Source organism: Chaetodon auriga, chromosome 15 (assembly GCF_051107435.1).
Source record: "Chaetodon auriga isolate fChaAug3 chromosome 15, fChaAug3.hap1, whole genome shotgun sequence".
Classification (NCBI taxonomy): domain Eukaryota; kingdom Metazoa; phylum Chordata; class Actinopteri; order Chaetodontiformes; family Chaetodontidae; genus Chaetodon; species Chaetodon auriga.
This window is the reverse complement of record NC_135088.1, coordinates 5,429,119-5,447,907: the sequence shown is the minus strand read 5'-3', so window position 1 is coordinate 5,447,907 and position 18,789 is coordinate 5,429,119. Positions and strand designations below refer to the sequence as shown.

The window sequence follows — 18,789 nt, the reverse complement described above, 5'->3', positions numbered from 1 at the left end:
TGATGAACGTGGACGCAGCTCGGAGTGAATGAGCGTCCGTCAGGCTATTTAACGCGATGCTGCATGATGCTAATGAGGATGAAATGCTCAGTGACACTCGAGGGGCTTCAAAGCGTCTGGAGGGACGGCCGTCCACGATTCACTTGAATGAAAGACGTCCATGAATAACTGATGGTCAGTGAAGCTTTGAACATGACAAACACGCTCTGAGCTGTTCATGTGGTCACGTCCTTTTGTTGCTAACAGTCGGCTCAGCAGTAACGAACTCACGAGCCTCTTTGATCGTATTGATCCTGATGATCAGAGACAGCTGATCGCCTCCCGCTGTGAAACCTGTCGTATAACCAGCCTGCATTTCTCCCATAGACCTTCAACTAACTTCAACCATTCTTCATCTGAACCATCCTCAGACCTCGTCTGGACTGTTTTATCCTTCACTGGCTCTATTAGATATGATCAACCTGTCTTCGTCTACAGGAGATGTCTCACAGTCCTTTAAAGGAGCTAGAATCAAACCTCGATCCGGCTCGCCGTAGACCTCCATCTAACCTCCCATTTCTCCCCAAAATCCTTGAGAAAACAGTCGCTAATCAGTTGTTGTTGACTTTGTACATAGCAGTAGTTTATTTGAGGATTTCCTGTCAGGATTTAGAGTTCATCACAGCGCAGAGACGCACAGCTTCAAGGTCTGTCTCTGGACTGGTCCTAACGCTGCGTCTGACACCAGAGACCATCACATCCTGTCTCAGAGACTGAGCTCAGGATGTCTGAAGGTCGAGTCCTCCTCATTCTTCTTCTTCTTCTTCTTCTTCTTCTTCATTGTGATGTTAACAAGACTCTAACCTCCACTCGTCATCCCTCCTCCTCCTCCTCCTGACATTGTCATTATCGATAACGTCACAGCTGATGTTCAGAAGCAGAGATTAAAACTCACACACACACACACACACACACACACACACACACACACACATTAACGAGTGATCTTGAACTGAAATCAGTCATTCAGCAGAATGCAGTAAAACTCCTGGTGTTTGAGTAAAGTGTTCTCGTCAGTGTGTTTCTATCTGCTGTTTGTGGATTCATATTCCTGCTGCATTCGTGAGTTTGTTTCAGCTTGAGCTCACTGAACTACTTTATATCCTGTTGGCTGCTTTAATCTACAGCAATGTATCATATTCTAGATGATCATCATATGTTTGCAGCACGGCCGTCCTGTGAGAACCACGTATCTCCAAAAAGTGTGATGAGCTCAGAAAAACAGGCTGTTTTCAGCTTAGTGGCGATGCATTTTCAGCTGACCCAAGAGGCTTTTTTAAGAGTTTATTGAGCTGAAGAAGGAGGAGAATTTTCTCCAGACATGAAGGAACACTTCATCCTTCAGTTCATTACAAACACTCAACATCAGCACAGCTGGACATACGAGCTTTTCACTGGACAGAGAAATCTGAAGAGTAACTAAAGCTGTCAGACAAATGTAATGGAGTAAAAGGTTCAGTATTTACCTCTGAGATGTGGTGGAGTAGAAGTATAAAGTTGCATAAAATAGAGATGCTTCAGTAAAGAACCTCAACTTTGTACTTAAGTACAGCACTCGAGTACATGTACTTAGTTAGTTGTTGTTATCCAAACTGCTCTGACAGTGTTACAGGATTTTAGTGTGTTCAGATTATTAAGGAGAAATTTCACTGATGTTTCTGTCAAACTGCTGCTGTGAAGAAAATCTGAACGTTTGTTCGTTGATGGATTGATTGTCAAAACTGATCAGAGCCTCCTCCTCCTCATCCTGAATATGATCGAGCCAGAAAATTAACGTTCGTGTAAACAAACGCTGTTCAACATGTTTTTTCTGTGGATGAAACAGATCAGACGTGGTGCTGGACTGAGCCATGCTAGCTGTTTCCCCCTGCCTCCAGTCTTTATGCTAAGCTAGGCTAACGATGTCCTGACTGCACCAACCACACAGACACCAGACGTTCTGCCCGAAGCTGCTTGTTCAGGATCATGATACGTCATCTAATAACTGTAAATGAATGTAAACACAGACATGTCTGCAGGCGTCTTCCATCAGAAGAGCTGTAACAGAATGCATGATGGGAGCTCAAAGCATGTCCATGAGAGGTTCATATGTTGTATGATATATTTATATTTCCAGTGGGAGGAATGAGTCGAGAGGAATGTGGCACAAAATCAGATTAGAGATGAGAGAGGCCAAGAAAAACTGACCTTTGACCCCTGAATGTTTTCACTGTCAGCAAATGTTAAATATTAGAAAGGAGAGAAGAAGAGAGGGGAAGGACAGAGGGACAGAAGGACAGAGGGACACATTGTCAAGATACAGAAAAAAACTGCAAAAATACACTTGATCCACAAAATACTTTTTTTAAGTTCAGCCACCAGTTCAGTTCAGTCAGCAGTTCAATCACCAGTTCAGCCACCAGTTCAGCCACCAGTTCATCTGAGCTGTCAGAGTCTTTCCTCATTATTATCAGCTGTAAATGTTGTTTATTGGTTGGAGGTTTAAGACGTTTATGAGGAGAAACATTCAGTCTGAGCTTCAAAACAATAAAACTTCCTCTGTTTATGTGGTGTACTGTAATGGCGTGGTGACCATGTGGCCTCTGAGCCTCCATCAGCGTGGACGAACCTGACGCAGACAGGTACTGAGCGTCCAGGTGATGTGTTTGTGACAGCTTTTGATTCTGTTCGTCTGTCTGCTGTGACATCACTGTAAATTCCACCTTTAATGACAAGTAAACAACAGGTGGGTTTTAACTTCCTGTCATGCCTGATGCTGTTTAAAAGGTGCATTATTAGAAGCTAGGTCAGCTCAGTGTATGTGAATTATTTATGTTAATATACCCTCTGCTCCATGTGGTCTTTCAGTGGACAGTCTGTTAGACCAAACTCCATTCAAAAATCAAGCGTTTTATGGGAGGGCCTGTTTTTTCTCAGTAAAAAGGTCAGTCACTCCATCACTACACTTCTTTTCTGATTCACTTTGATCTCCAGGCACAATCGGCTCACATGTCATTAACATCAGTCACATGATTAGCTCACCTGTGATGGTGTTCCACAGGTGTTCACACAAAGCAGCAGAGATCAAGAAGTCACAGTGAGGTTAAAAACTAACAAAACAAGAGACGACATCCAAAGACAAGAGGCGGGCCTTCAGCTGTGCTTTAACCAATGAGGCCCGAACCAGGTGCACAGGTAGCAGAGGTGGTCACACATCTGTCTTCCTTCACAAACCAACGGAAAGACATTGAAAATGAAGATGAAATAAATTACATAATAATAAGATGAGAGAACTTCTCGAGTTTCTGAACTGACACCAGACAGTTTTCTGACTTCAGGCCTGTTTGGTAACATCAGTCTATAAATACCAGGATGAATGGAAAAGAGAAGTAACAGCAGTGAGTCGTCCGTCTGCCTCTTCCTCTTCGTCTGTCTGTCCGTCTGTTTGTCCGTCCGTCTGTCTGTAGGACACACATCAACATGCTGCCGCTCCTTCTTCACACCTTCACCTCCGTCTGTTTGTTCTCAGGTGAGTCTGAACCGAAGCTTTTCATCGTCTCACTGCTTTGAACTGTTGGACTGAACTGACTGGAGACACAGACGGACCACAGACAGACTGCAGGACGCTGACTGACATCTGTAAGGTGGACAAAGTGTTTGGACTCAGTCAGTCCATTAATCAATTATCTGACTGACAGAAAATGATTGAACGTCTGTTGTTTTAATGGTTTCATTGATCTTTGCTGTGGAATCATTTGATGTTTGATCTTCTCAGATGTTTGATTTGCTGCTTTTCCTCTCAATGATCTCAATGATCTGAATGTGTTTGTAATAATGTGGAGCTTTGGACTGTTGGTTGGACCAAACAAACATGGTGAAGGTGTTACTTTGGGCTCATTGTGACCACCACATTTCTCACTATTTTCACAATGTTTCCAAACCAAACGATCAATCAATCGATGGAGAAACTGATCAGCATATTGATCCAGAATGAAGAGAATCATTAGTTTCAGTCCTCACACTAAGCTCCACCTCAGTCAACTATGTAAACTTCCTCCTCTGGTCGGGGCAAAACGGACTTTTTGAAAGGTGTAGCTTGTCTCTTTTGATGGAGCTATGCTAGCAGTTTCCCCCTGCTGCCAGTGTTTATGCTAAGCTAGGATAATCCCATCCTGCAGTCCCGCAGTTTTTCAGGTAGAGCTAGACTGACAGTAACAGCTAAATGTGATTGGTTGAGACACCTGACAACACTTTCAGGTGCTCACGTGTCCCTGACAGGACAGTTCCTGTCTGACAGTAGAAGAAGTCCACTGACGCTGGACTTGCTGTGTAGAGAAGAGTTGGAGGTTTTCTCACACACTCCAGCACAGCCACAGTTTGACCACAGCAGCTCCTGGTGGACATGAGAGGAAGTGCAGCTTCTTTCAGACGTCAAACTTGAGGACAGATGTGGACGTAGAGACACTGCTGGTATCACAGTTTGAGTTTAACATCTGTTGTGTTTGTGTTTGTGTCAGCGCTGGCCCGTGTGTCAGCCGTCACCACGGAGACAGTGGTGGGCGTGGCCGGAAGGAAGGTGATGCTGCCGTGTCGTTCAGAGGCTGCGAATCAGAGAGGAGTGGAGGTGTGCTGGGGGAGAGGCGAGCCGTCACTGTTCACCTGCCACAACGCTGTGATCTACACAGCTGGAGGTCAGACCACGTACAGGAAGTCATACAGGTACGAGGTCAAGGTCAGAGAGCTTCACCTGGAGCCCAACGCAAAGTGTCAGCTGTCACCAATGACAAATCAACAGCCCGTACACCTGTCGGCTCCTCTCACTCAAGACGTTCATGATTCAGAGCCTGAAATCATTAAACTGTCATAGATCAGACTGCAAGTCCCAGAGAGCGCTGCAGGGACAAACGTCCAATCAGAGAGCTTCTGTTTCATGTTGGCGCTGTCATTTTTATCAGCTGAGGCCCATGGGAAATGTAGTTCTTGGAGTCATTCTTCATCTACAGACATATGTCTCCACCTCTTTCTGTTGTTCACTGAGTTATGTTTAGCTGCACAGGTGGAAATGGAGCAGATAACGTGAATGAATGAATGAATGAATGAATGAACTAAAGGTTGGACTGATCATCTCTCGTCTACAGGTACTCAGCATCGTCCTCGTCCTCTCTGTCCATCATGAAGTCTCGACCATCAGACTCTGGTTTCTATCACTGCAGAGTTCAGCTGTCGGGTCTGTTCAACGACCAAACGTCCACTGTTCACCTCATCATCATCAACCGTACGGTTACATGTTCAGCTTCACTGATCAGTGCGACCACAGCAGAAACTGTGGCTTCAATCAATCAATCAATCAATCAATCAATCAGTTTTTGAAACTGTCTGTCCTTGTGCAGCTCGCTCTGTGGTCTCTGAGTCTTCAGCAACAGAAACCTCAGAGCTCTCAGAGAACAGGGACGCTGAGAACCTGAACGCACCACGCACTACAACAGGTGAGGACAGGGCAGACCTGCAGGTGAGGAGATGTGGTGTTGTTCGGTGTCAGACTTCAAAATGTGAAATGAACCTTTTCAGACTGATGAAGTCAACGTGCTTCACTCTGTCATAACTTCTACAGTAAAAATCTACCAACTCGTACATCTGCTGTGATCCTGCCATAAGAAATGAGCTGACAGCTCAGAAATGAAGCCATCGGGACACTGTACTGAAAGTCACAGTACTGAGTGCAGTAAAGTGTCCCCTGTGTCTGTTGTCCTCTTGTCTCTGGTCATGTTTAATTTAGAACAAAACATCTGATTTTCTAAACTCTCCAGTCAGCAGAAACTGAGCTGTAAAGTAATGGAGTGAAGGTCAGTGTCACTGTGAGAAGACTTCATCTGAGCCTCTTTCATCTCATTGGCAGGTTTCTTCAGAGGAGGCGTGACAGAGCAGAGAGGAGGTGATGTCACAGGAGAGGACAGCACCGAGCCAATGGTGGCACTGGTTCAGGTGACAGACAGTTTGATGATGACACAGTAACACTAATGATGATGATGAGTGTGCTGCTGAAGGTTAATGCTCATCGAGAAGAAATAACTCATGTGTGTCATTACGGCTGTGGTTACCAAGGCAACAGAGTAACCACAGCCTGTTTGTTTGTTTGTTGACAGTCGTCTGTCCAGCAGCAGGTAAACAGTGTGCAGAGCTTCATCGGAAACACAGTGAGAGTCTCCTTCATCATCTTCATACCTGCACTGCTGCTGACTGCTGCTCACAGTCAGTACACACACACACACACACACACACACACACACACACACACACACACACACACACACACACACACACACACACACACACACACTTCGTGCTCTCTGATTGGCTGAATGGCATTGTCAGTGTGTCATGTGACGTGCTCTGGGTCAGTTACAGGTGTAACAGGTGTTTTGTTTGCAGGAGTTTGGAGGACGAATCAGAGATCAGAGACTGACAGAAGGCTGGACCAATCAGAGGAGGAGGACAGCTCCGTGTAGCGTTTCTGTGTCTGCTGTGAAACCTGTTTGCTGTTTTGAGTTTTCTTCTTGTGGTCCAGCTGGGCCACCGTACTGACCTTCATCACAGCTGGATGTTATCTGTCCACCTCCCAGTGCTCAGTGTAATTAAGTACATTTACTCAAATACTGCACTTTTAACTTCATTACATTTCTGTGGCAGCTTCAGTTTCCAAACTTTCCACTCTTAGTTTTTGTTGTTTCCTCCAAACATCGAAAGTTCTCACATTTCATTTCAATAACTGATCCAGAAGCTGGAAACTTCTTCTTCTTCTTCTTCTTCTTCTTTGATCATGTGACGACCCTCTGATTGATGTGCTGACCCCCTGGAGGGGCCTGATTCCCCCTTGTGACTCCGGTTCCTCTGAGCCTGTTGGTCTCCGCACTTCTCTGTGCAGCCAGCAGAGGGCCTCGCTGACTGAGAGTGTCACTGTTCTCTGTGATGTGACTTCATGTAGAAGAACAGCTGCAGTCTGTTTCTTCCATCATATGAGATCAATAATAAACCAAGTCTCACCTTAAACGTGTTGTTTGTGATTCGTGGATTTAACAGCTGATTCTGCCGCACTCATCACGTTTTTATTGCTGCTGACAAAACGTCTGCTGATGACGTTTATGTCAGAATTTGATGAGATCTTTGGGATCTGACGGAAATGATTTGTTCCTTGTTAAACTCCTGTGCGGGTTGTTCTCATGGTTGTGTCGTTTTGATGATTTTGATGCTTCCTGGATCCTGAAGAGGACTTTCTGCTGGACTTTATTGGCGGCTGAATTGTGTTTGTTCGTTCTCATTGTGGATTTGACATATTTTTAACATTAAATACACAAATAAGTAAGTTTTGATAATCAGGAAATAAATACAACAAAGAAAGTCAATTTGGAAATATTTAAGATTTAAATTATTCAAGTTTTTTTTTTTTTTTTAGTATTTCTGTTGCTGTCGTATATCTAGTCAATAATGGTCCATAAATGTCCTCGTGGTGTTTTTGAAGTGAACAGGTTAAACTCTGATGATCATGATAAAAAGACAGGAGGTTGGGGTCTGATATTTTTTGCAGTGTGGAGCTCAGCTGTCAGCCTCTGATGAAGTGAAACTCGCAGTCCACGCTTCAGACACAGGAAGCAGCTGACAGCGAATGTTGCAAGCAGGAAGTCACGCACTGAGCGTGCTCGATGGCCTCCTGCTCCACATGTTCGTCTTGTTACACAATGACGTTAAAGATATTTTTACTCTGCAGATGATAAGAAGCTGTGAGGTCATCGGTGGCTCAAGTGCTTCAGGTGCATGCTGGGACATGTCAGAGTGGTTGCTATGGTTACAGAGTGGTTCTGAAACAGATGACATAAAGTCTGTAGACTCTGAAGCAGCGTCGTGTCCAAACCAGGTGAGACATTGCAGACGCTTTCCGTCTGTCTCAGACTCGGCCCATCTCAGACTCGGCCCATCTCAGACTCGGCCTGTCTCAGACTCGATCTGTCTCAGACTCGATCTCTCTCAGGCTATGTCTCTCTCAGACTCGGCCTGTCTCAGACTCTCGTCCTGGTTTATTCACCTTCGGCTGCAGGTCATGGAAGTGATGAAGTCAACAGAGTCTCATCGTCTATGAAGAGCGAGAAATGGTTCAGAGGAACTTTTCGTTCCAAACAATTCAAGTCAAACGGTGACTCATCATTTCGAGACGTTTGTCTGATGGTGGTTAAGCTGTTCGATGGTTCGATGGTCATTCGGTTTCCTGAATCAGCTTCTGACAGAAGACTTCAAAGAGTTTGACGAGTCATAATTAACTTTGTGATAATTAATAATGAGCTTGATTTCTGTGTCTGTGAGCTCCAACTGATGCTGCTGACTCCTCTTCCTCCTGGAGGAGATCAACAGAAAGTGTAACAGAACTCAGAAGAGTGAGTCATTTTTTACAGTGTGCAGCTGTGGCGTGTTTAAATGAGCGGTTTGCGAGGACCCTTTTTCACTTTGACTTCGTCATGAAGGTCGCTGTGCTCCTCGTCCTCCTCACAGGTACTGTGATCTTCATCATCTTTAGTCTGTTTCAGTTGTCTGTTCTCATGTAGAAAACTGTGTTTCAGCTGTGTAATAGTACAAATACTGTGTTTATTATCCAGATTTGGCACTGATAGTTTTTTTTTTATTGTTTTCTGATCCTTCCGTGTTTTTCTTTTCTTAAATACTTTGCTGTACTTAATTTCCGTGGTGTGGGATCAATGAAGTTTTCTCTTATCTTAAAACTCCGAGCTGAGTTAAAAACAACAGTTTGTTCATGGATTTAATGTGTTTCAAGTTATTTTTGTGTTTCTTTTCTCACAGATTTTCTTCTTGTTTTTGTATTTTGGTCTTTTCACTCATTTCACGTCACTTTCAGCCCAGAGCTCGTTTTTAATCACTGCTGGTTTGTCGAAGTCAGTGAAGGTCGACAGAGATGCATGAAGTGGTTGAATTTACGGTCTGTCTCCACAGTCAGTGAATGCAGCAGCAGCAGCTTAGAGGTTCAGACGGGTCAAAACGCCACTCTGCCGTGTAAATACAACATCAAGCACCACGGTGCGCTGTCAGTCTGCTGGGGTCGAGGAGAAATCCCAATATCAGGCTGCAGCAACGAGAGGCTCTCCACAGACGGACACAAGGTGACAGACAGAGCGTCCGGCAAGTATCAGTTACTGGGACGATTGGATGAAGGTGACGTTTCCCTGACGATCCTTAACGTCATGGCCTCGGACGCCGGATGGTACGGATGCCGGGTGGAGATACCCGGATGGTTCAACGACAACAAACATCACTTTAAGTTGACCGTTAAGAGAGGTGAGAAAGTTTCTGCACACCTGAACAACAGTGCACAGATAACAAGGGAGGTTCCCAATTTTCACAAGGTACCTTCAGTCAAGTACTGCACTCAGGTACAATTCTGAGGTACTTTTACTTTAGAAGTATTATACTGTCACTGAAAACTCACCACATTTGTTCAACGGCTGCAGTTTCTGGTTTCAGTTTACAGATTCAAACAAAATAGAACTAAAATTCAACAAAAAATTATGAAAGTGTGATGTATTGTTATTATAGCAAAGTTTAAAAGCTGCCCACTGTCTCACCTGCACACACTTGACTAATCATCAATCAATCAATCGATCAATCTGACAAACACTTGATGTGAAGCTCTGTGAGTTAAACTGTCAACGAAACACCGACAATGTTTCAGCTGCACAGACGACGACAACGACGACAACGACGACAACCACCACACCTTCAAACAGGGAGACATCCACAGAGCAGCCAGCAGCCAATCACACAGCAGGTACGTACACACACACACACACACACACACACACACACACACACCATTAACTCTCACTGATGTGTTTGACAGCGTCTTCCTCCATCATCACATCCTATCAACTGTTCCAAAAACATCTGCTTTCACTTCCTGGTCCTGCAGGTCAGCTGACCTCCACAGAGCCCCTCCTGACTTTGTCCTCCAGCAGCATGAAGCCTGAGGTGAGAAAAACAGTTTCCTGTGTGAAAGAACCAAACATGACTTTAAAATATTCATGTGGTTTGAAGGTTGAGAAGGAATCCAGATTCACTTCTCCAAAAATTAGCGGTCATTCTCAGACTGAACAGCACTGTGTGAACCTGCATGGGTCCGTTTAAAGATGAAAGAACGTTGAGTCCCACTCGAGGTCTTGGTTGAGGCCTCGGTCCAGTAAATGAGCTGTCAAATGCTTCACTGATCAACGGCTGGATGACTGTAATTTGAAAAACTCTAATTTCATCAGTTTGTTCTGTAACAGCAGAACATCCTGACAAACTTTAATTCATCTTCCTCATCTTCCTGTTCATGTTCCTCAACAAAAACTGGACCCACGACACAGAGACGGCTAATGTTAACTATTAGCAATCATTCAGCAGTAATGACTCAGCTGGAGTCATCGGCATCAGCCAACAGGAACGTCTGCTGGGATTCCAGCTTAACTGTCCAAGCGGTAGCTAGTTAGCCTAGCGTGCTAGCCAAACTTAATTTAGCAGCGTGGTTGTAAAGACGCAGCAAGCTTCGCGGTTCACAGCTGAGGCGAGGCCAAAGGGCCAGACAGTCTGAATCAACGTCGATCGGCATAAAACTCTTCTTGTCTTCTCTCGTCCGAGGACTCTTCAACGTGGACATTTAGACCAGAAGTCAAACACGATTCTTCAGAAAGAGAATCATTCCAAACCTCAAGAAAACAGAACGATCATCATCTGCGAGCTTCTGGAACAACGAGGTTCCACCGCGTGAGAGAAAAACAAAGCAAACGTGAACAACGACACCAAATCTGCCAAAGACGTGTGGGCAGCTGAACCTGCTAACGGCTAACAGCTAACGTTAGCAGGAGAAACTCCCCGTATCAGCGTTGCTGGGAGGGACAGTTTGGAGCCGACAGGAGGTCTGTTGGTGATCCGGCTAATTCCTGCAGATAAAGTCTGTTTCCTCGTCCTGAAGATGTGAAACTTTGCTGGGATCAGTTTTCTCACAGTCAGCAGACTTTGGCTTCAGTTTGACTCTCAGATGCTGTTGATGGACAGAAGTTACAGGAAGTGTTTTATGTGTTTAACATCCACAGGAGAACAGCAGTGTGCCGCTGGTTCTGGTGTTTGCTCTGTTTGGGTTGGTAGTCTTGGTCACAGCCGGCGGACTCGTCATCATCAGTAAGTGAAAAACAGACGTTCAGAGTTCCCAAAGAAGAAATCCTTCACTCACAGAAAGTTTACCATCATTCAGACGGACCATCACCCTCAGAGGAACCAGTCAGCCATGATGAGATCATGTGACGAGCGTTACCACAGACAGTCAACTGACCACAGGCGTTTAGTCATAATTAACTTTTTCAATCTGAGCTTTGTACCAAAGTTCAACATTTAATAGATGTTAAATCAATAACTTTGTGTTTTATCTTCTAGCTGAAACAGATTTCAGACAAAGAAATGATATTTTAACTTTAAACCTGCTGTGTGTGTGTGTGTGTGTGTGTGTGTGTGTGTGTGTCCTTGTATTACTCACGTTGTGGGGACAAAAATCTGTTTACGCAGTCACATGTGGGGACTCACCTTACTTGTGGGGACAAAATACAGGTCCCCACAATTTAAATCATTACGTTTTAGGGTAAAGACTGAGGATAGGGTTACGGGTTAGGTAAGGTTAGGGTAGGTATAGGGTTAGGAAGAGTCTATGCAACGTCCCCACAAGTGATGAAAACCCCCTTGTGTGTGTGTGTTTGCGTGTGTGTCCATGTACTACGCACATTGTGGGGACAAAATGCAGCTTCACACTACGTAAATCATTAAATTTTATAATGAAGACTGAGGTTAACATTAGGTTTAGGTTTAGGTTTAGGGGTCGGCAAGTAGTGGTTATGGTTAGTCTCCAGGAAATGAATATAAGTCTATGAATGTCTCCACAAGTCAACTTGAAAATCTAACTGTGTGTGTGTGTGTGTGTGTGTGTGTGTGTGTGTGTGTGTGTGGACTCAGACAGGAAGTGAATCTGAGGCTCGTCTGTGTTTCTGTGTTCATTGTGATCTTTTCTTTTCATCATGATGTTTTTGTGTCTCTGCAGTCAGAAGATGGAGGCATCTCAACAAACTGTAAGTCTGATACTCGAACACATTTGAACTTGTTCTTTTCTCGCTCGGTTCTTCATAAATTCACGTCTGTTAGCAGCAGGTTTCACAATCAATCAGAAATCATTTTTTTTAACGCTCTACGAACAAACTGCAGCTCCTTTCTGAGGAAATATCAGGACTCAGCGGAATCTTTATGAGACGGCGTCTTGCCGAGTGGTGATCACACCCTCTGCATCATCGCTGCCGTCTCAAGGTCTTCAAGGCGTTCACACGGTCCCAGTGAAGCTGCGCTGTTTTCAAATTGAAACTACGTGATGAGATAAAAGAACCACAACCACAAACCACGCGTCAAATTCCTGTCCGACAGAAGCAGAGAAGAAGAGTCGGAGCACAAAATTCTGAAGTTTCCACCAACCACCCTGATGCATCATCCGACGAGTAAAACGAACTCAAAGGCACCGCATTCAACCCGAGACGTGACTTTAGGGTCACATGACACTAGTTTTTAAGGTTGCACCACCTTGTGTCATGCAGCCTGTAAAATACACAAATCTAAACACAAAACATACGTTAACATCTCCACCGATGGGCGACACGTGGCAACACATGGCCAAACGTGGGCAAACGTGAGCCCACATGTGGCCAATGGGCCCACGCTGAAAACATTCTTGGAGTTTAGAAGAACAGCAGTTTCCTCCTCCATGCTAAGCTAGGCTAAATGTGTCCTGGACCTGTAATGTGCAGAGACGAAACGGATATGAGGGTTCATGACATCTGAAAACAGCAGCTTCCTTCCAGTCGATGTTTGGGCACAAAGTTTGAGACATGGATGGAAGCGAACGTTCCTGAAAAGGTGAAGCTCTCGAGTCTCCAGCAGGATTCAATTCAGCAGAAAGTGAAACTTTGAAAGAGTCATGAAACCTGTAGGGTTTCCTCTCTGATCGATGTGACATTCAAAGACGACGCCTCAGAAAGGATGAGACATCAAACAACTGTCAGAGTTAGGCTGAACCGCAGAGTCACCACAAAGGACAAGAACAAACACAAAGATTGAGACATCAAACAGTGTTTGAGACACTGTCCTGATGTTTCAGTTTTTTCAGCTTCAATCTTATGAAGGGACTAGGAGGAGTTTTAGCAAAGAAACAATAAATAAATGAAACAATATGAAACATATTGATTGTCTCTGTGTTCCAGGCCTCAGCAGCAGATCATCAGCTCGGCCCGGTTCAGTTCGACTGCGTCCACCCTGCAGCTCCACGGTCGAGGTTCGGCAGTAGAAAACATCTACCAGATAGACAGCGGCGGCGATGGAGGCGAGTACGAGTTCTGTCCCTGAGCCTGAGGCCAGAGACCAAAACCAGGACCAGCTCATCTGGACGTGGGGTGCAGCGTGGAGGACATGAGGCTCTCCTGGTTGAATCACGACAACAACCAATGAGACACTGAGTCTTCAAGAAGCATCCAATCACAGACTTCAGACGTCACATGTGACAGAGGGTCGAGACGCAAAGATTCACAACTCGCTCATGTCGACGTTTGTTTGGTTACAGAGTCGGTCGACATCATAACGTCAAGCCCGTTCACTCCAATACAGTCGTACAGACGGAGGATCACTTTAACTACGTGTCCCATGATGCATTTTAGGCAAGAAATATCTCATCATTGAGCTTAAAACCTGTCAGACATTCTGAAACATTTGACCATCATAACATCAAGACAAACGTTCCTCACATAAACTGAACGCACCGTCAGGAGACGAGCGACGAAACCAAACATCTACGAACACTAAAGGAAGCTCCAATCAATAAGCACAAATCAGAAATCAGTCAACAGGTGGAGGCCTAACAGCAGGGTAGAGCATCAGAATAATAATAATACTGTAAGTATTATTACTGTAAGACCAGCGTTCTCCACACCCACCCCACCCTCAGTAAGAGTCCTGTGTTACACCCAGACTCAACAAAACCTATGACAGAAATACTCACAACCACCTGTTTCCTGTTTCTTCCCCTCATACAGAACGGAACCACACTTATATTAATCTTTATACTTTCACTTTTATTTTGAAGAGCTCTTCCTGTTTGCTTTGGTTGTTCTAATATACAAATATTATTTTATAACATGAATTTTCCTCTTTCACCAATTTTTCTTGCTTGTTATAGATTGAATGTTTTTAAATATATTTTTTAAGTGAAAACTGCCTCTCTTGTTTCTTGGAGATGATTATATTTACTTTGAAAAATCCTGCCTTTGACTTAGACTTAGACTTAGATTGTTTCTTTATTGATCCCAATTTGGGAAATTATTTTGTGCATTAGCAATTAAACATACAGCAAATACAGGATGTATACACAATTATTTAGAAAAACTAACAAAAAATATAAACAGGAATAAAAAGTTATAAAAATATAACCAAGTAAAACTAAATATAGTTATATAATATGTATTCTAATGTATAATACATATTAGATAATATTATAATAATATAAGAAAAAATACAATATACACTCAACACATATAAATGCAACACTTTTGTTTTTGCTCCCATTTTTCATGAGCTGTACTTTAAGATCTAAAACACTTTCTATAGACACATCAAGCCCATTTCTCTCAAATATTGTTCACAAATCTGTCTAAATCTGTGTAGTGAGCACTTGTCCTTTGCCAAGATAATCCATCTCACCTCACAGGTGTGGCATATCAAGATGCTGATTAGACAGCCTGATTATTGTACAGGTGTGCCTCTGGGCAGCAGCGTGGGTTTACACTGTTTTACAGTTTCAATTTTTTTCATTGATCCTGACTTTTTTCTACGTGTAAAGATCTTGATTTATTTTGGTCAGGATCACATTAACTCACCTTATTGTTTTTATATTCATGTTTTTTCTTTTTACAGTTCCTTAATCGATTACTCTGTTAGCTCAATGCTAACACATAATGGGGATTACCATTAACGTGCTAATGGAAATTAGCTTAATCTATTTTTGTTGACATGTTTAACATAAAACAACGTGCTCATACTCACAGACTATTTCATCCGCTCCGCAGAAACGAGCTAACAGCTGCTAACTTTCTAACATTGCTAACTCAAACACTGACCAGCTACAGCAGCCTCAGAGGGTCAAAAGTCAAACTCATAATTCACAGTGGGTTTGCAGCCATTGAGCAGCTGAGTAAAGCTGTTTAATTCAAAAACAAACTATTCTTTATTCTGTCTGTTGTTCGTTTGATGGACCGTGTCTGTTTATTAACCTGTGGAGGAATACGTCCCTCCTGTCTTCACGCTCAGTGTGACATAAAGTAGCTGCTGTTTGTCGCCATCTAGTGGCCTTATCTTCAGCCTACAGACAGACTGGGGGCCAATTATTTATTCTGTATTAAACTGTAAACACACACACACACACACACACACACACACACACACACACACAGAAACACTATAATAAGTATATAAACCGTTAACACAGTATGAGGAGATTAGAAGCAGGTTGAAGGACATTTTCTGTGTTTAAATATTCTAATTTATTTTATTTTTAGATTATTATTATAGCTGTGTAAACTCTCTGTGCGGTGTGACAGTGGAAGGTCTGACAGGTGTAAAAGGTTAAAGGGAAGAAAGAAGGGAAAACTGACGGTTGAAAGCAGTGAAGAACTGCGCTCAGGCTGGGCTTTTATTTTGAAAGGTCAGGCTGTTGTTACCCTCCGGCCCGCTGGGGGCTTCCGTGTTCCCCCTTCAGGAAGCGGAAGAAGAAGAGAGTCAGACACGTGTGTTTCCGTGCGGAGTGCGTGTTGTGACCGACTCACAGAAATAAATCCGAAAATAACTGAACGACTATCGATTATCTGTTTAGTGGAGAAATGACGAAGACGAAGAAGGAGAAACTTCCTGCGGACGGAGAAGAGGCCGCCGCCGACGGGAACGAGAGGTCTTACCAGGAGCTGATCGCGAACATCAACCCGATCGCTCAGCCGCTGGCCTCCAAAAAACTCAGCAAGAAACTCTACAAATGCGTCAAAAAGGGTAAATAAAATAAAATAAAATAAAATAAAGAATAAACCGCCGGAAGCTGCTAACATCGCGGATCTCTCCCGTGTCACCAAGTTTTAGTAATTTCTATGAGGACAACGCCAAACTCCACGCAAAATCTATCGATTTCAAAGATCTTGTGTGTGTCAGGGGACTTTACGCACGTAGTGTGTCGACAAGTGAGATGTGGAAGGAATCGTTGGATTCTTCTGATTAATTCGGCATATAACAATAAAATGCTGAGGTGTTTTTCTTGGTGGAAACTGCTTTTTAAACATGAGCATGTCAGATGTGTGAGTGCTGTTGAGACTTAATTCAGTTCACTGCTGATCTTTGGCCGTTTTCTAACCCTAACCCTAACCCTTTGTAGCAAAATGAAACCAAAATGTTGCCTTGTTGCCTGTCAGCAGTCATTACAGACGTTAAATGAGATCTAGTACAGATCGCGGAACTCTTGTGATTAATTCGGCAGATGTCCAGTCATTGAAATGTTTAGTGTTAAGAGCTGGTTGGCTGTTATCTGAAGAAGAAGTTCATGTTGTTGGTGGTTGAGGCTCCTGCAGAGATGCTCAGATGGAAATATGAGCGTTAGTCTAAAAATAACGACCGATGAAAATGATGTTGGACTGAAGTGTTAAACATTGTCTTCATGGTCTTTTCTGTCGTTCCAGCTGCCAAAGTGAAGAACATCCGCCGGGGAGTGAAAGAAGTCCAGAAGTTCATCAACAAAGGAGAGAAAGGGTGAGTCCACCATGTTAGTACAGAAACATACAGACCTACACTCAGACATCCATCACGTTCTCACTTCAGTTCACTTCTGCACCATCGTACACATGAACAACTGTATGCGTAGATTTGGGACGATCATGTTGCCTATGGTCAAAAACTGGCAGCCAACACTTCAGCTAGCTGCTAACGAGCTAACAGCAGCTACAGTTTACTTTAGCAACAAGGACATCAGAGAGGAAAGCAGGAAACACTTTGATCCCGTTTGAGTCGGCGAGTCACTGCTGTGACGTTCCACCGCAGAGCGACAGGTGATCGCCGTCACAGGTAGCAGAATGATTCTGGAGCTCAAACAGCTCTGCCGCACCGTGCCGTCACTGAATAATGGTTGAAGAGAATCAGCTGTTTGCTGAAGTAAACAAACCTTTAATAGCACTGTAAAACTTCGCTAACGTCATTTTGTCTGTGCTGGTTTGTGTCTGCAGGATCGTGGTGTTGGCCGGAGACACGCTGCCCATCGATGTCTACTGTCACCTGCCAGTCATGTGTGAGGACAGAAACCTGCCATATGCCTACATCCCCTCTAAAGTGGTGAGTCACCGCCGCGTTGAGCTCTTGCAGGACGATGTGATTATTAGTCCCAGGATGTTTTTTCAGATGAAGCGACTGACAGGAAGTGTCCATGCGTTTGCAGGATCTGGGTTCGTCCGCGGGCTCCAAGAGGCCGACCTGCGTGATCCTGATCAAACCTCATCCAGACTATAAGGACGCCTACGACGAGTGTGTGGAGGAGGTGTCTGGTTTGCCCAAACCACTCTGAGACCTGAGCCAATCAGAGAGCAGCTCTGAGGTCACTGCCTCCATTACCGGAGCAGTCGGCGTTTTTGTTTCTTTCGGTCCCTCTTCGTCTCCTTTCGCAGTTCTGGTTCTACTCCTGATCGATCATCAACACACAGGCTAGCAGTTTCCCTCTGCCTCCAGTCTTTGTGCTAAGCTACGCTAAACCTGTCCTGGACCACGGGACTCTGGAGGAGACGGACAGAAGGACGGTTCGAATAAACGTCAGACTGTTTTTGTCAGAACAAAGTGTGTAAATAAAGTTTGTTTACAGGCTTCACTTCCTGCTGAACCAATGATCTGATCAGATGACCTGCAGGTAGAAATCCACCTGTGTGCTGCTGCACGCCTGACGCCACGTCAAAGATCAGAGTCTGTTTCAACAGAATACACAAACGATTCATATAGATCATTGATCGGTGTGTTCGATCAGATTGATCTGTAGATTCTCACTTCAATTATTTCTCAGTTTTAAGATGCCGATGTTCAGTTTGATAAAAAGTTTGATTTCGTCTTTGAGGATTTCTGTCTTTGTGTCCATCAAAGTGTTTTTTTTTCTTTTCCTATAAATATTTGTTAGATTTTACACATTCAAACTTTGACTTTGAGTTTTTTTTTATTAAAAGAATCTGAAGTGATGTCTGAAGTCTTTTTCTCTCTTTAACATCTGAAAATTTTCTTGTTTTTAATGTGAAATCAGAATTTTAAGTTCAAGAGAATAATTCAGCCAATATGAAGAAGAAAGTTTCCAATAATACCTGAAAACTGACAGTTTTAAAACTTGAGACTAAAAACTAACAAGAGAACAGAAGTGACAGAACTTTATTTTACAGATTTGAGGACACGAGCAGGAAAAAACAGAACCGTAAAATAAAGAACTGAAGTTTTCCTGGTTTTCAGATCAACTTGTATTTTTAGAATATTTCTGCCTTCTGTTTGTGATGACGTGAGTCTCCTTTCCATGAGCTTCAGCTCAGTTTGCTGCTGTTTGGTCTTTCTGCCACACGGTGGCGGCATTGCATCAGCTCAGAAAATTGAACTCCCACCTGC

At 43.7% G+C, this 18,789-nt stretch overlaps 3 protein-coding genes across 3 annotated transcripts; all 3 read left to right on the top strand.

Moving 5' to 3' along the window:
• Positions 1-3,405: 3,405 nt before the first annotated feature.
• On the top strand, positions 3,406-7,063 carry LOC143332943 (uncharacterized). Its single transcript, XM_076750820.1, has 7 exons — positions 3,406-3,547; positions 4,536-4,737; positions 5,157-5,293; positions 5,409-5,504; positions 5,915-6,000; positions 6,162-6,267; positions 6,448-7,063. Exons 1-7 carry the CDS (start codon positions 3,499-3,501, stop codon positions 6,522-6,524), a joined length of 753 nt encoding a protein of 250 aa, XP_076606935.1. The 5' UTR covers positions 3,406-3,498; the 3' UTR covers positions 6,525-7,063.
• A 1,429-nt stretch (positions 7,064-8,492) lies between these two features.
• LOC143332896 (hepatitis A virus cellular receptor 2 homolog) lies at positions 8,493-14,301 on the top strand. The gene is made up of 7 exons (XM_076750734.1): positions 8,493-8,556; positions 9,013-9,354; positions 9,749-9,844; positions 9,986-10,044; positions 11,148-11,232; positions 12,140-12,167; positions 13,344-14,301. Exons 1-7 carry the CDS (start codon positions 8,523-8,525, stop codon positions 13,483-13,485), a joined length of 786 nt encoding a protein of 261 aa, XP_076606849.1. The 5' UTR covers positions 8,493-8,522; the 3' UTR covers positions 13,486-14,301.
• A 1,572-nt stretch (positions 14,302-15,873) lies between these two features.
• On the top strand, positions 15,874-18,376 carry nhp2 (NHP2 ribonucleoprotein homolog (yeast)). Its single transcript, XM_076750665.1, has 4 exons — positions 15,874-16,170; positions 16,848-16,917; positions 17,388-17,493; positions 17,597-18,376. The coding sequence occupies exons 1-4, from the start codon at positions 16,008-16,010 to the stop codon at positions 17,720-17,722; spliced, it is 465 nt and encodes a 154-aa protein (XP_076606780.1). The 5' UTR covers positions 15,874-16,007; the 3' UTR covers positions 17,723-18,376.
• The last annotated feature ends 413 nt before the right edge of the window (positions 18,377-18,789 follow it).

What these genes read in the sequence shown, in the direction of transcription:
- LOC143332943 (XM_076750820.1), top strand. Translation starts at nt 3,499, where the DNA reads ATGCTGCCGCTCCTTCTTCACACCTTCACCTCCGTCTGTTTGTTCTCA. An exon ending in CAATGGTGGCACTGGTTCAG is followed by an intron (nt 6,001 to 6,161) that starts GTGACAGACAGT and finishes GTTTGTTGACAG; the next exon opens with TCGTCTGTCCAGCAGCAGGT. An exon ending in GCTGCTGACTGCTGCTCACA is followed by an intron (nt 6,268 to 6,447) that starts GTCAGTACACAC and finishes TTTTGTTTGCAG; the next exon opens with GAGTTTGGAGGACGAATCAG.
- LOC143332896 (XM_076750734.1), top strand. Translation starts at nt 8,523, where the DNA reads ATGAAGGTCGCTGTGCTCCTCGTCCTCCTCACAG. An exon ending in GCTCCTCGTCCTCCTCACAG is followed by an intron (nt 8,557 to 9,012) that starts GTACTGTGATCT and finishes CTGTCTCCACAG; the next exon opens with TCAGTGAATGCAGCAGCAGC. An exon ending in AGCAGCCAATCACACAGCAG is followed by an intron (nt 9,845 to 9,985) that starts GTACGTACACAC and finishes CTGGTCCTGCAG; the next exon opens with GTCAGCTGACCTCCACAGAG.
- nhp2 (XM_076750665.1), top strand. Translation starts at nt 16,008, where the DNA reads ATGACGAAGACGAAGAAGGAGAAACTTCCTGCGGACGGAGAAGAGGCC. An exon ending in ATCAACAAAGGAGAGAAAGG is followed by an intron (nt 16,918 to 17,387) that starts GTGAGTCCACCA and finishes TTGTGTCTGCAG; the next exon opens with GATCGTGGTGTTGGCCGGAG. An exon ending in CCTACATCCCCTCTAAAGTG is followed by an intron (nt 17,494 to 17,596) that starts GTGAGTCACCGC and finishes ATGCGTTTGCAG; the next exon opens with GATCTGGGTTCGTCCGCGGG.